At 39.2% G+C, this 13,593-nt stretch overlaps 1 protein-coding gene across 4 annotated transcripts in view; it reads left to right on the top strand.

The window, feature by feature from the left end:
• The window catches only part of LOC128690073 (uncharacterized), a 342,887-nt gene extending 332,524 nt beyond the window's left edge, over positions 1-10,363 (top strand). For all 4 annotated transcript variants that reach the window (XM_070088542.1, XM_070088541.1, XM_070088540.1 and 1 more), the window contains 2 exons: positions 5,186-5,304; positions 8,478-10,363. In XM_070088542.1, the coding sequence (XP_069944643.1) occupies positions 5,186-5,304; positions 8,478-8,868 (510 nt within the window). In that variant the 3' untranslated portion in view covers positions 8,869-10,363. The remainder of the gene's footprint in view (positions 1-5,185; positions 5,305-8,477) is intronic.
• The last annotated feature ends 3,230 nt before the right edge of the window (positions 10,364-13,593 follow it).

Raw genomic sequence — 13,593 nt, 5'->3', positions numbered from 1 at the left:
GAGGATGATATTAATGTGTATTAAGACAGTATAATTATGCTGTGAAGGGGATGAAAACTTGATATAATATTTGGTGGTTGGGGGAGGAGAGGGAGGGAGGTAGTAAAGAAGGTGAGCAACCAGTGTGGTATGTGAGGGTGTGTTCCAGCCAGCCTGGCCAGGCAGCATCATGCACTAGCACTGACATCATCTCCTGTGCTCTTATTCTTGAGCTTGAACCTACTTTTGAGGAACCTATTCTTGCTGTGTAGTTGAGTGTTGATGAATGTCAGCAAAGGATGGAAGGCTCAAGTGAATGTTTTATTATGTACACTCAGTTTTATCACAGGCATGACAGACAGATTTGCAGAGTACTGAACATAGTTCAGTTACATGCATCACTTAACTTGTATAGTTACGAATTACACACTGTACAAATTACAAGGCACAGCCCTAAATATAATTGCACACTTTCAAAGCTATATACTACTTTTATACACACATACAAGCTTTGTAAATGATGTTAGTCATGTGTAAACCAACATTGTTCAAATTCAAATGCAGAATCTGTACATAAAGTAGTTGTGTTTATTGAATATTTTCTCACATTCCACAAGTCATGGCACAACACACTTTATGTAAGACAGTGTCCCATGCAACATGTCAAAACAGGTCAAGAACTGGTTGCAAGACAACAGTATTGATATTATTCGTTGGCCAATAAACAGCCCTAACCTGAGTCTTGTCAGAAGTATTTGAAATAAAATGAAAGTAAACTTCCATTGTAAAATAACATGTAGTGAGTGCCATGCTGGACTCACAAGATAAAAGGAATCTTGGATTTAAGAAATGTACTTGACTTTTTTTTTAATGTCTGTGCTTAACTGCCTGTATTGATAAAGCCACTGGATGGCAGAATGTCTACAATAACAATACCCAGATGTTACACATTTGTCTAATTCTTCAGTATGTGAGTGGATCAACATAATTTGTGGAGTCTACTTACATACGATGTACACTTTAACTTACCAGTCACTTTACATCATTTTACTGTACACTTCATGTAACTGTCATGGCACTTCATTTAGCCACTGGTAAAGAGAGACTCAAGTGCTTTACTCCTCCCCTCCCCCACACACGTGTAGTAGAGCACTTGGAGAGAAGTGGTTTCATAAACAACAACCAGGATGGGCTCAGAGATGGCAAGTCTTGTCTTAACAATCTTTTGGAATTGTATGAAAAAGTAATGGAAGTGAGAAGAAGGAGAGGGCTGGGTGGATTGCATTTTCTTAGACTGTAAGAAGGCATTAGATCCTGTATCCCACATGAGACAGGCAGCAACTTGAGAAGCAGGCAGGAATAACTGGGAATGTACTCTGTTGTATTATGGAGTACCATAGGGAAAGGAAGCAGAATGATTGTCTGGGAAGAGACGTCAGAATGGGAAAGTGTAACAAGCAGCATATTAGGACCAATGGTTTCTGGTTTACATGAACAACATACCAGATGGAATTGAGCCAGATGTATCTCTATTCACTGTTTATGTAAAACTTATGAGGAGAATACAAACAAATGAGGGCTAGGAAAAGCTGCAAAAAGATTTCAATAAACTGCAGGGTTGGTCAGATAAGTGGTTAATTGAATTCATCCCCAGCAAATGTAGGGTTATGAAGATTGTGGAAAGGGCCAGAAGACTGGATACAGAGTATAGACTCAGGGGACAGAAGCTGCAGACCTCATTCAGAGAGAAGGACCTGGGAGTAAGCATAGTCCCTACCATGTCACTAGAGGCTTACATCAACCAGATAACCTCTGTAGCCAATATTTGCTTGGCAAATCTTAGAGTGGTCTTCAGGAATTTTAAGTCATTCTGGGTGCTTTTTACAACATTTTAGGCCCATCTTGGAGAATGCAGCACCAGTATGCAGGAAGCAGAGAAAGTACAAAGTATGCAGTGAGACTAGTTCCAGAGTTAAGGGGTATGAGCTACAAGGAAAGGCTAAAGGAATTGAATCTAATGACCCTGGAGGACAGAGCAATTGATAGGGCAAACAGGGACAGGCTGTTTGAGAGGTGGGAAACAGGTACTTGGAGGCACAGTCAGAAGCTAAAGACATAGATGAGTCACAAAGATGTTAGGAAGTATTTCTCCAGTTTCAGGGTGGTCAGAAAGTGGAATGACTTTGACAAAGAAGTTGTGAAATAGGTACGATAGAGCCCATGAGGCTAGGAGAGTTAATCTGGCAAGTAGCAAGTTAAGAGGTGGACCAGGAGCTATGACTCAACCCATGCAGTCACATATAGAGGAATATATGTACACAGAGACATGTTGTGATAAATGGTTTGAAAAACCGACAAGTTGAAGATTAAGACACTTATGCAACATATGGGAATCTTTATTCAGGAAACGTTTTGCCACACAGTGGCTTCATCAGTCCATACACAGGAAAAGCTTGAAGAATAGGAGGAGAATGAGGTAATCAGTCCCTCAACCTTGAGTCGATGTGGTCAGTCCATCAATCTTGAGTAGAATACGGCATATGAGCGGAGAAGGAGCTTATAAACTGCTGCACCTCTCCTACCTACGGTTTATAAGCTCCTTCTCCGCTCATATGCCGTATTCTACTCAAGATTGATGGACTGACCACATCGACTCAAGGTTGAGGGACTGATTACCTCATTCTCCTCCTATTCTTCAAGCTTTTCCTGTGTATGGACTGATGAAGCCACTGTGTGGCGAAACGTTTCCTGAATAAAGATTCCCATATGTTGCATAAGCGTCTTAATCTTCAACTTGTCTGTTTTTCAAACCATTTATCACAACTGTCAGACACTGCAGCATCATGGGATCTTAATACTTGGGAATTCTTCGCTTGCCTAACCCTTGGGCACGACCTACTTCCACATTGGGCAAATGTGACACCACCTATGACTGCTGCACCTCTCCTACCTACGGTTTATAAGCTCCTTCTCTGCTCATATGCCGTATTCTACTCAAGATTGATGGACTGACTACATCGACTCAAGGTTGAGGGGCTGATTACCTCATTCTCCTCCTATTCTTCAAGATTTTTCTGTGTATGGACTGATGAAGCCACTGTGTGGCGAAACGTTTCCTGAATAAAGATTCCCATATGTTGCACAAGTGTCTTAATCTCCAACACAGAGACATACACACAGCAAAGAGGCAGGGCCTGGAGCTATGACTCGACCCCTGCAACCACAAACAGGCAAGGTTGAGTACACACACACAATCTGTCATGAGTGACACTGAGTCAAGAGTTTATAAACTTAACTATTAATGAGCCGTTTAGGGAGTCATCAGGCTATCAACACCTGGATCAGCAAATTTTACTTGAGTAAATTACCAAGACCACCACTTCTCTGTATATGTATAGTACATACAGCCTCTCCTCACTTAACGACAGAGTTCTATTCCTAAGACCACGTCAGTAAATGAATTCATCGCTAAGCAAGGAGCATACTATAATGGTAGTGGGTTTGTGTCAGTCATCTTTGATATTGTTTTAATGTCACCTTTGTGCCATTTAAAACATTTCTGGTATATTTTTAAATGATTATACAGTAGTGTACTGTATATTGTAATACACACAATGGAGGAAATCAGCTCTAATATACATTGTTTAGGTCGTGAGTCTGAGTCGTCGGTAAACGAGTATGTCGCTAAGTGAGGAGAGGCTGTACTAGGGTCATCTACCTGTCAGAGAATCTCACTTTCAAAGATCACAACAGTGTATCTACCACATCTCTAGGAAAATGATAGGATGATAATGAGAACCTTCAAAATTAGAGATGCCAAGCCCATGATGATTCTCCTCAAGCTCTTGTTCTCTCTAGGCTGGAATATTGCTGTATGCTAACGGCCTCTTTCAAGGCAGGTGAAATTGCAGACCTTGAGAATATAAAGAGAACTTTCACGACATGTATAAGAACAATAAAGCACCTAAATTACTGGGAACGGTTGAAATCCCTTGATTTGTACTTCCTGGAATGCAGACGAGAAAGATACATGATAATATATACACTTGGAAAATCCTAGAGGGACTAATCCCAAATCTGCACACGAAAATCACTCCCAACAAAAGCAGAAGACTTGGCAGGAGATGCAACATCCTCCCAATGAAAAGCAGGGGCTCTACGAGTACCCAAGACTGTTCAACTGCCTCCCAGCATACATAAGGGGAATTATGATTACCAGTACATATACAGAACAAAAAGGCACAATATCGTAACTGGAACAATACACAGATAGAGGAAATGGTATGGTGATACCGACAAGATGTGGAAAAAGACACTTATGTACAGTTCAGGACTTTTATTAAAGGTAAAGTTTCGCCACGAGTGGCTTCTTCAGTCCTTAAGCCACTCGTGGCAAAACTTTAATAAATGCCCTGAACTGTACATAAGTGTCTTTTTCCACAATACACAGATAACCTGCACATAGGAGATAAGAGCTTGTGACGACATTTTGGTCCAGTTTGGACCATTTACAACGTCACACTAAGTGTAAATTGTCCAAGTCGGACTTCGTAAATGGTTCAAGTCGGACCGAAATGTCGTTGTAAGCTCCTCTCTCCTATGTGCGGGTTATTTATGTACGTATTACCAATATACCTCTGGCTGTCTTCAAGGAGGAACTGGACAGGCACCCAAACTCAGTACCTGACCAGCCAGGCTGTGGCTTGTACATCAGTTTATGTGCAGCCAGCAGTAACAGCCTGGTTGATCAGGCCATGATCCACCACGAAGCCTGGTCATGGACCAGGCTGTGGGGGTGTTGACTCTCGAAATCCCCTCCAGGTATACTCTGGGTATACATGTCAGTGTCCCTGGATCCCATTACTCAGTATCATGGTCATGGTATCTTTGATGCCATCACTTCCTTGGCCACCATCTCTCTGTAGTACTTCCTCGTAAATGTACCCTAATAATAATAATAATAGCAGTCTACCCTGCCTGTACTCTTTTTAAGTGTTCTATTTACATTCTCATTTTTTGCTACTCATTATACTCTGCATATCACTATTATATCCTCATATGTATTATTGTGAAGAATATATCAGCCTCTTCTCACTGTCATAGTGCTGTAGGTAAACTATAATTTTGTATTTTTTGAGTGAATTTTATTGGATTGAAAAAATATAAATTAAGCTAGCTATAGACTAACCATTGTTGTTTCTGACAGACCTCCCGAGGGCCCACTTTACCAGACCCCAACGATAAACCACCAACCTATGATCAGATATTAAAGCTTGATGGTCTTCCTCCAGATTATTACTCCGTCCTGACTGAGAAACCTCCCAGGTGAGCTTTGTATTTGCCTTATATCAATTGTGATTGACTTACCTCTGAGTGCTTTTGTGTATGTGCATGTACCTACCTTTATATGGCTACAGGGGTCAAGTCTTAGCTCCAGGCCTGCCTCTCAACTTGCTGTTTTCCAGATTCACTCCCTCCTAGCCTCTTGGGTCATATCATACCTGCTCTTTAAGCTATGTATGATCCTGCCTACACCACTTCTTCACTGAGATCATTCCATCAGAATTTTAAGTTATGGCAAACAGTTCCTGAAATAAGAGACAGTATCAGTAAAACTATTCAGTTGCATGTATATGGTAAAGGATTATCATAGGTGCCCACACCAGCCACTGTAAGCACTGCCAAAGGATGCAAATAAAATTTGAGTTGTGCTTTCTACATATTATTGTATATCTTTCAGTGGCATACACATTCTGAAAACAAGTGCTAAACACAGCACTCCTCCCAGTGTAAGGTGAAACATGTTTTATTAATATACTAAAAGATTAACACTTATTAAAATAAGACAGCAAACTTAATGTTAGTTACTGTGTATGTCAAAATTATCGAAACTTAATAATTTAGTAATTTGTACAGGAGAAGGGGTTACTAACCTCTTGCTCCCAGCATTTTAATTGCCTCTTACGACATGCATGGCTTACGGAGGAAGAATTCTTTTCGACTTTCTCATGGAAACAAACAATTTTATATGTAATATTTTAAATATATTTTATTTTAGGCTAGTTTATTGTGTAATGATTTTTCTAGTTAATGCACATCATACAATGAACAAAGATATTAACAATAATTCATCACTTGTGAAGAAAGGCGAATCTTAATTTGTACACCTGAAGAAACTCACTAAGGACTAGTGCCAGCTTTTAGAGAATAAAATACTGTACTTAGTCTTGACTGGCTTTTGAATTTTACCATATCATATACTGCTATTAAATTGACATTTATTCAAATAAGAATTAGACAGTTGCTTATATAGTAACAGCACTTTATACAAATAAAAGGCCAGATTAAATTAATCTTTTTTCCAGTCCAGTAATCTAAAAATCTGAAAATGTATTAATGAAACTTTATACAATGCATTTCATCAATAGACAATGTATCAGACAGTGATCATATTTATACATCAGAGGACTACATCAATAATGGGCATATAACTTAAATGCTGAAAGGAATTAAAAATCTTTAGATATTCTTCTCAGTCATAAAGCAAAGATCAGAGCTCAACTTTGATACATCTGAATGAACTCTTATAAGAACATAAGAAAAGAGGAACACTGCAGGAGGCCTGTTGGCCCATACTAGGCAGGTCCTTTACAATTTTTCCCACTAACAAAACATTTGCCCAACCCAATTTTCAGTGCCACCCAAGAAATAAACTCTGATGTGAAAGTCCCACTCAAATCCAACCCCTCCCACTCATGTACTTATCCAACCTAAATTTGAAACTACCCAAAGTCCCAGCCTCAATAACCCAACTAGGTAGACTGTTCCACTCATCAACTACCCTATTTCCAAACCAATACTTTCCTATGTCCTTTCTAAATCTAAACGTATCTAATTTAAATCCATTACTGCGGGTTCTCTCTTGGAGAGACATCCTCAAGACCTTATTAATATCTCCTTTATTAATACCTATCTTCCACTTATACACTTCGATCAGGTCTCCCCTCATTCTTCGTCTAACAAGTGAATGTAACTTAAGAGTCTTCAATCTTTCTTCATAAGGAAGATTTCTAATGCTTTGTATTAATTTAGTCATCCTACGCTGAATGTTTTCTAACGAATTTATGTCCATTCTGTAATATGGAGACCAGAACTGAGCTGCATAATCTAGGTGAGGCCTTACTAATGATGTATAAAGCTGCAGTATGACCTCTGGACTTCTGTTGCTTACACTTCTTGATATAAATCCCAGTAATCTATTTGCCTTATTACGTACGCTTAGGCATTGCTGTCTTGGTTTAAGGTTGCTGCTCACCATAACCCCCAAGTCCTTTTCGCAATCTGTATGGCTAAGTTCTACAGCATTTAACTTATAAGTACTAGGGTTATGGGCACTCCCAAGCTTCAGAACCTTGCATTTATCTACATTGAACTGCATCTGCCACTTTTCTGACCAAGAATAGAGTTTGTTTAAATCCTCCTGAAGTTCCATAACATCTACGTTTGAATCAATTATCCTACCTATCTTTGTGTCATCGGCGAATTTGCTCATATCACTAGTAATTCCCTCATCAAGATCATTGATATATGTTATAAACAACAACGGGCCCAAGACTGATCCCTGTGGAACGCCACTTGTTACAGATCCCCACTTGGATTTAACCCTATTTATGGACACTGTTTCCTGTCAGTGAGCAATGACTCGATCCACGAGAGCACTTTTCCCCCAATGCCATGAGCTGCCACTTTCTTTAACAGTCTATGGTGCGGAACTCTATCAAAAGCCTTACTAAAATCTAAGTAAATAATATCAAATTCTTTATCATGGTCAACAGCCTCAAAAGCTTTACTGAAGAAAGTTAATAAATTAGTTAGACAAGACCGGCCTCTTGTGAATCCATGCTGAGTATCATTAATCAAGCTATGCTTATCGAGATGACTTCTTATAATCTCAGCTATAATTGACTCTAGTAATTTGCCTACAATTGAGGTCAGGCTTATTGGGCGGTAATTTGACGGTAACGACTGGTCCCCTGTTTTAAAAATAGGAATTACATTAGCCATCTTCCACATATCAGACACTACACCTGTTTGAAGAGATAAATTAAAAATATTAGTTAATGGTTCACAGAGTTCCATTTTGCATTCCTTAAGAACCCTTGAAAAAACCTCACCAGGAACTGGTGACTTATTTTGCTTCAGTCTGTCTATCTGCTTCACAGCCATTTCACTAGTGACTGTGATGTTACATAATTTATCTTCTTCTAGCCCACTATAAAAATTAATTACTGGAGAGAGCTTTTACAAGCTAGTTCTTCGTCTTCCATGCTGGTCGTGCCCACAATTATTGTTAGGTATATCAGCTATATATACACATGTTTTTTTCTTTTTTTAAGAAAAAGGCACAATACCATGACTGATATTGAGTCTTTATGCAAGTTATTTGTGTAGTTTTTATATTGTTTCAGAATATTTACATGGCTGATTCTTTCCTACAGATATGAAGACCTGAGTCCAGCATTGGGATGGGGTGCATGTGCATTACCTACAGAGTTTTACACAAGGGAGCTTCCATGCGTTCACACACCTCCGGCTGGCTCGACTGTGCCTTTTGAGGTTGCTCTTCATGCAGAATCTACATCTTCATTTCTTCACGAGTCCCCTTCATCATGGACAGTTCAGTCAATCCTGCCACCTGCATATAATAGTTCGCCGCATTCAAGTTTTGCTAGTGACAATCCAAGTTTCCAGCTTGTTGTAGAAGAGAGTACGGCCAAGGAAGGTCTTTATTTAGAAATGACCCAGGATAATGACTCAACTCAAGAAGAGAGAAGAGAGACTGAGAAAGATGAAGCTAGCAAAGTTCCTACAGATTTTAGCAATAATTGAGCTTCTATCACAGTTTTAAAAATACTTTTTGTCCACACTTAAAACTGTTGGCTATGAGGCCGTCCTTTTGAGTGATAAAAATGTCATATCCATACTGATTTTTATTTGCAGTGTGAAATATGGGAGTCCTCTTATTTGTATGACTATTCTTAATTTGCCTTTGTTAAACCCAGAGTGGAAATCTAGAATGGTGCTTCTTATACGCTTACATGCCTGTAATATTAATCTCCCATATGATGAATTTTATCTGAAGATGTTCAAAAGTGAGATAGATACAGTTGGAACTTTCATTTGTGTTAAAAGTAAATAATCACAGAGAACTGTCAAGTCGCCTGATCAAGTTTTACTTTTCTGATGTTAAAAGACAATTAAAAAAATGCTGACAGTAGCATTGTTGTTTAGTAAGGTTAGGCTGGCATTAGATATTTATAGAATAACTATGGGGAATGGATACTGCAAATGGTGTGTGAGGAGAAATGGATTGCCTGTAGGTGCCAAGGCTTCTTCAAGCTACTTACTCAGGTACTGCAGAGTCATTCACAAAGTGCATTACTCAGATGTTAGTGAATATGTTTTCACTTAAGTGTTCTCCCCATAGATTGAGACATTGCATCTAAGCTCAAAATTATTAAATATGCATTTGAAGAAAATTTAGTCTGAAGATTTTCTCTTACTGCATCATTAGAGTATAATATTTATACTTGTGGTGCAAATATGTACACACAGTTTGTGTGACATTTCCTTTAGTCCTTCCTGAGGTAACTAGTTTTTTCTTCAAATATAGCAATAATTACCCATTCCTAGCAAATGGGAATGACCTTCACTCCTAAGACAATTTCATAGATTACATATGTAATCTATGAAACAACCTGCAATAGCATCTCTTTGCTTTTTTATCATTAGAAGCTGAAGTAAGTTGATCCTCAATTTTAAGGCCAGAACTTAGGATAAGGTGCTCATTACCTAGCTCAAGATGCTGTCCCAAGTGTCAGTATGTCTTGTTTTCTTCTGCAGCAAGTTGCTGCTTAACACTCCTAACTAGTGTATTCATAATCCACAGAGGGGCCCTAACATTCTCCTACAAATTATTTAATTCACAAAACTAAGTCATTTTAGTGTTATCTAGCTATGAGCAACCATGCTAGACTTGATATTGATACTGTCTGTCTTGCCCTGTGTGATTCTGCAACACTTCCAAACCAAAGATTCCATAATGTCTTTCTTCAGTTAGATTTATTTCTTTTAAGATTTTCTGTAATGAGCAGAATATCTTCAAATGTTAGTTGTGCATCTTAAAGTTATAAAATAAAATAGTGACCAGGAGCTAAATCTTTATGGTTTCAGAGTTTGATGCAGTTAGTGAATTTTGTAAAGTGTGAAACTTGCCAACATTCAGTGGGCGTGTGTAGTCCTTCCCAGTTCTTGTCTACTGTACTTACATGTGATATTGCATATTTTTATAGGTCCTTTATACATTAAAAATATACAAGTTAAATCTTATATTTTTAACCTTTAAAAATCCTGTATGTTATGATACGAAGGGCATTGCTAAATTGACATTAGAGTGTATAATTAATGCTCTAATTGTTTTTATGTTGGCTAAAATATAAATGAGGGAGTCTAATTTGTTACAGAATGCCATTTGAAGCAATTTTTTGTATTTCAAGAGAAATGTGACCCTTAAAGGAAGGTGTCTTAATGCTGGTGAAGAACTCTTAACTGCCATTGCCCAAGGCAGGTGATGACAAAGGAAGGATTCATCAGGTGTGCCCAGAAATACACAGACACTGGTCGTGTTGACTATGAGTCTGACACTGGTCGTGTTAACCCTTGAGTCACAGACACTGGTCGTGTTAACCCTTGAGTCACAGACACTGGTTGTGTTAACCCTCGAGTCACGGACACTGGTCATCTTAACCCTCGAGTCACAGACACTTGTCGTGTTAGCCCTCGAGTCACGGACACTCGTCGTGTTAACCCTTGAGTCACAGACACTGGTCTTAACCCTCAAATCATAGACACTGGTCATAACCCTTGAGTCACAGACTCTATTTGAGTTACCTCTTTACCCGATATTTTGAGTTCAAGCACTGGACTTCCCAGTCACCTAAATTCATGCTCATCCAGCCAGTTTCTACAAGTTTCCCAAAGAACTGGACCAGACCTCTCCTGTGAATCAAACCTGAATGCCTTGCATTTTCCCAGGTGCTATACGACTGCTATTGGTTTGGCCCTCTCCTTGAATGAATGTAATAATCTTACTACCCTGAATGCTACCTCAAATCCTATAGACCATTCACCTCTACTCATCTAACACATGTGCCTGTAGGATGTTAAAGTAACATACCTTGTAAATGGAGGGTACAGCAGCTTTTAAAGCCCAAGGCGCTTCATATTAGGGCATGGTATAACTTGTTAGGAAAAAAGACACAAGCGCAACTAATGCAACATTTCCTTGTGGCAATGTTTCGCTCTCCAAGAGTTTTGTCAAGCAGGTAATGACTTGACAAAACTCCTGGAGAGCGAAACTTTTCCACAATAAAATGTAGTATTAGTTGCACTTGTGTCCTTTTACCTAACGTATTGTTGGCAAATCTACCAACATTATTACATGGTATAACCTGCTTCTATTCGGCAACGTATGTCTAGCAGTACCCGTAAGAAATGGCAAATCGCTAGACTCATCAGTCATCACAACGTATTCCTAGAGCTGACAAGTTGATTCATCTGCCAAACCATGCATTGTCTGAGAGCTGGAGGCTGAACAAATGGGAGAACATCTTAAAAATAGTGTCTTAAAAAAAAAAAAAAGATAATTTTGATCAGAGTATTAATCCAGGATAACCCAATAAAGTCAAGATGCAATGAGGTATTTACTGCTAGCTGAACTTAGCCAGGAACCCTTACTTTAGTTAAACTTAACACCCACATACCTACTTACTGCTAGATGAACTTAACCAGGTACCTATTTACTGCTAGCTGAACTTAACCAGGAACCCTTACTTTAGTTAAACTTAACACCCACATACCTACTTACTGCTAGATGAACTTAACCAGGTACCTATTTACTGCTAGCTGAACTTAACCAGGAACCCTTACTTTAGTTAACCTTAACACCCACATACCTACTTACTGCTAGTTGAACTTAACCAGGTACCTACTTACTGCTAGTTGAACTTAACCAGAAACCTACTTACTGCTAAATTTAATGAGGTACCTACTTACTGCTAGTTCAATTTAACCAGGAACCTACCTACTGCTAGTTGAACTTAACCAGGAACCTATTAACTGTAAGTTAATATTAACAACCAGGAACCTACTTACTGCTAGTTGAACTTAACCCCAAGGTACCTACTTACTGCTACTTGAACTTTACAACCAGGAACCTACTTACTGCTAGTTGAATTTAACATGAAGATACCTACTCACTGCTAGTTAAACTTAACAACCAGGAACCTACTTGATAAATTAGACACATGTGCAACTCTTGGGTATCTGTATTGAGGTAACGTTTCGCCACACAGTGGCTTCATCAGTCCAATACAAAGGAGAGTCGTGAAGAACAGGAGGAGAATGAGCTAATCAGTCCCTCAACCTTGAGTCGATGTGGTCAGTCCATCAATCTTGAATAGAATACAGCAAATGAACGGAGAAGTAGCTTATATACCATAGGTAGGAGAGGTGCAGCAGTCGTAGGTGGTGTCACATTTGTCCGTGTGGAAGTAGGTCGTGCCCAAGGGTTAGGGATGTGAAGAATTCCCAAGTATTAAGATCTCAAGAACATGTCAGTTCTCTGAACCATTCATTTACAGGAACCTACTTACTGCTAGTTGAACTTAACCAGGAACCTACTTACTGCTAGTTAAACTTAACAACCAGGTACATACTGCTAGTTGAACTTAACTAGGAGCCTACTTACTGCTAGTTGAACTTAACAACCAGGAACCTACTGGCTGCTAGTTGAACTTAACCAGGAACCTACTGACTACTAGTTGTACTTAACCAGGAACCTACTTACTACTAGTTGAATGTAACTAGCAGCTAGTTGAAGAGGTAGCAATATTTCCACTTGTGGTGTTTGATAGATAAAACACAATACACAAATAATCGGTGAAAAGCTCTGTTCCACAAGGCACAGTACTCGCTCCCATCTTGTTCCTCATCCTTATATCCGACATAGACAAGGATGTCAGCCACAGCACCGTGTCTTCCTTTGCAGATGACACCCGAATCTGCATGACAGTGTCTTCCATTGCAGACACTGCAAAGCTCCAGGCAGACATCAACCAAATCTTTCAGTGGGCTGCAGAAAACAATATGAAGTTCAACGATGAGAAATTTCAATTACTCAGATATGGTAAACATGAGGAAATTAAATCTTCATCAGAGTACAAAACAAATTCTGGCCACAAAATAGAGCGAGACACCAACGTCAAAGACCTGGGAGTGATCATGTCGGAGGATCTCACCTTCAAGGACCATAACATTGTATCAATCGCATCTGCTAGAAAAATGACAGGATGGATAATGAGAACCTTCAAAACTAGGGAGGCCAAGCCCATGATGACACTCTTCAGCTCACTTGTTCTATCTAGGCTGGAATATTGCTGCACACTAACAGCACCTTTCAAGGCAGGTGAAATTGCCGACCTAGAAAATGTACAGAGAACTTTCACGGCGCGCATAACGGAGATAAAACACCTCAATTATTGGGAGCGCTTGAGG

Source organism: Cherax quadricarinatus, chromosome 25 (genome assembly GCF_038502225.1).
Source record: "Cherax quadricarinatus isolate ZL_2023a chromosome 25, ASM3850222v1, whole genome shotgun sequence".
Taxonomy (NCBI): Eukaryota; Metazoa; Arthropoda; class Malacostraca; order Decapoda; family Parastacidae; genus Cherax; species Cherax quadricarinatus.
This window is presented reverse-complemented; position numbering and strand designations above follow the sequence as displayed.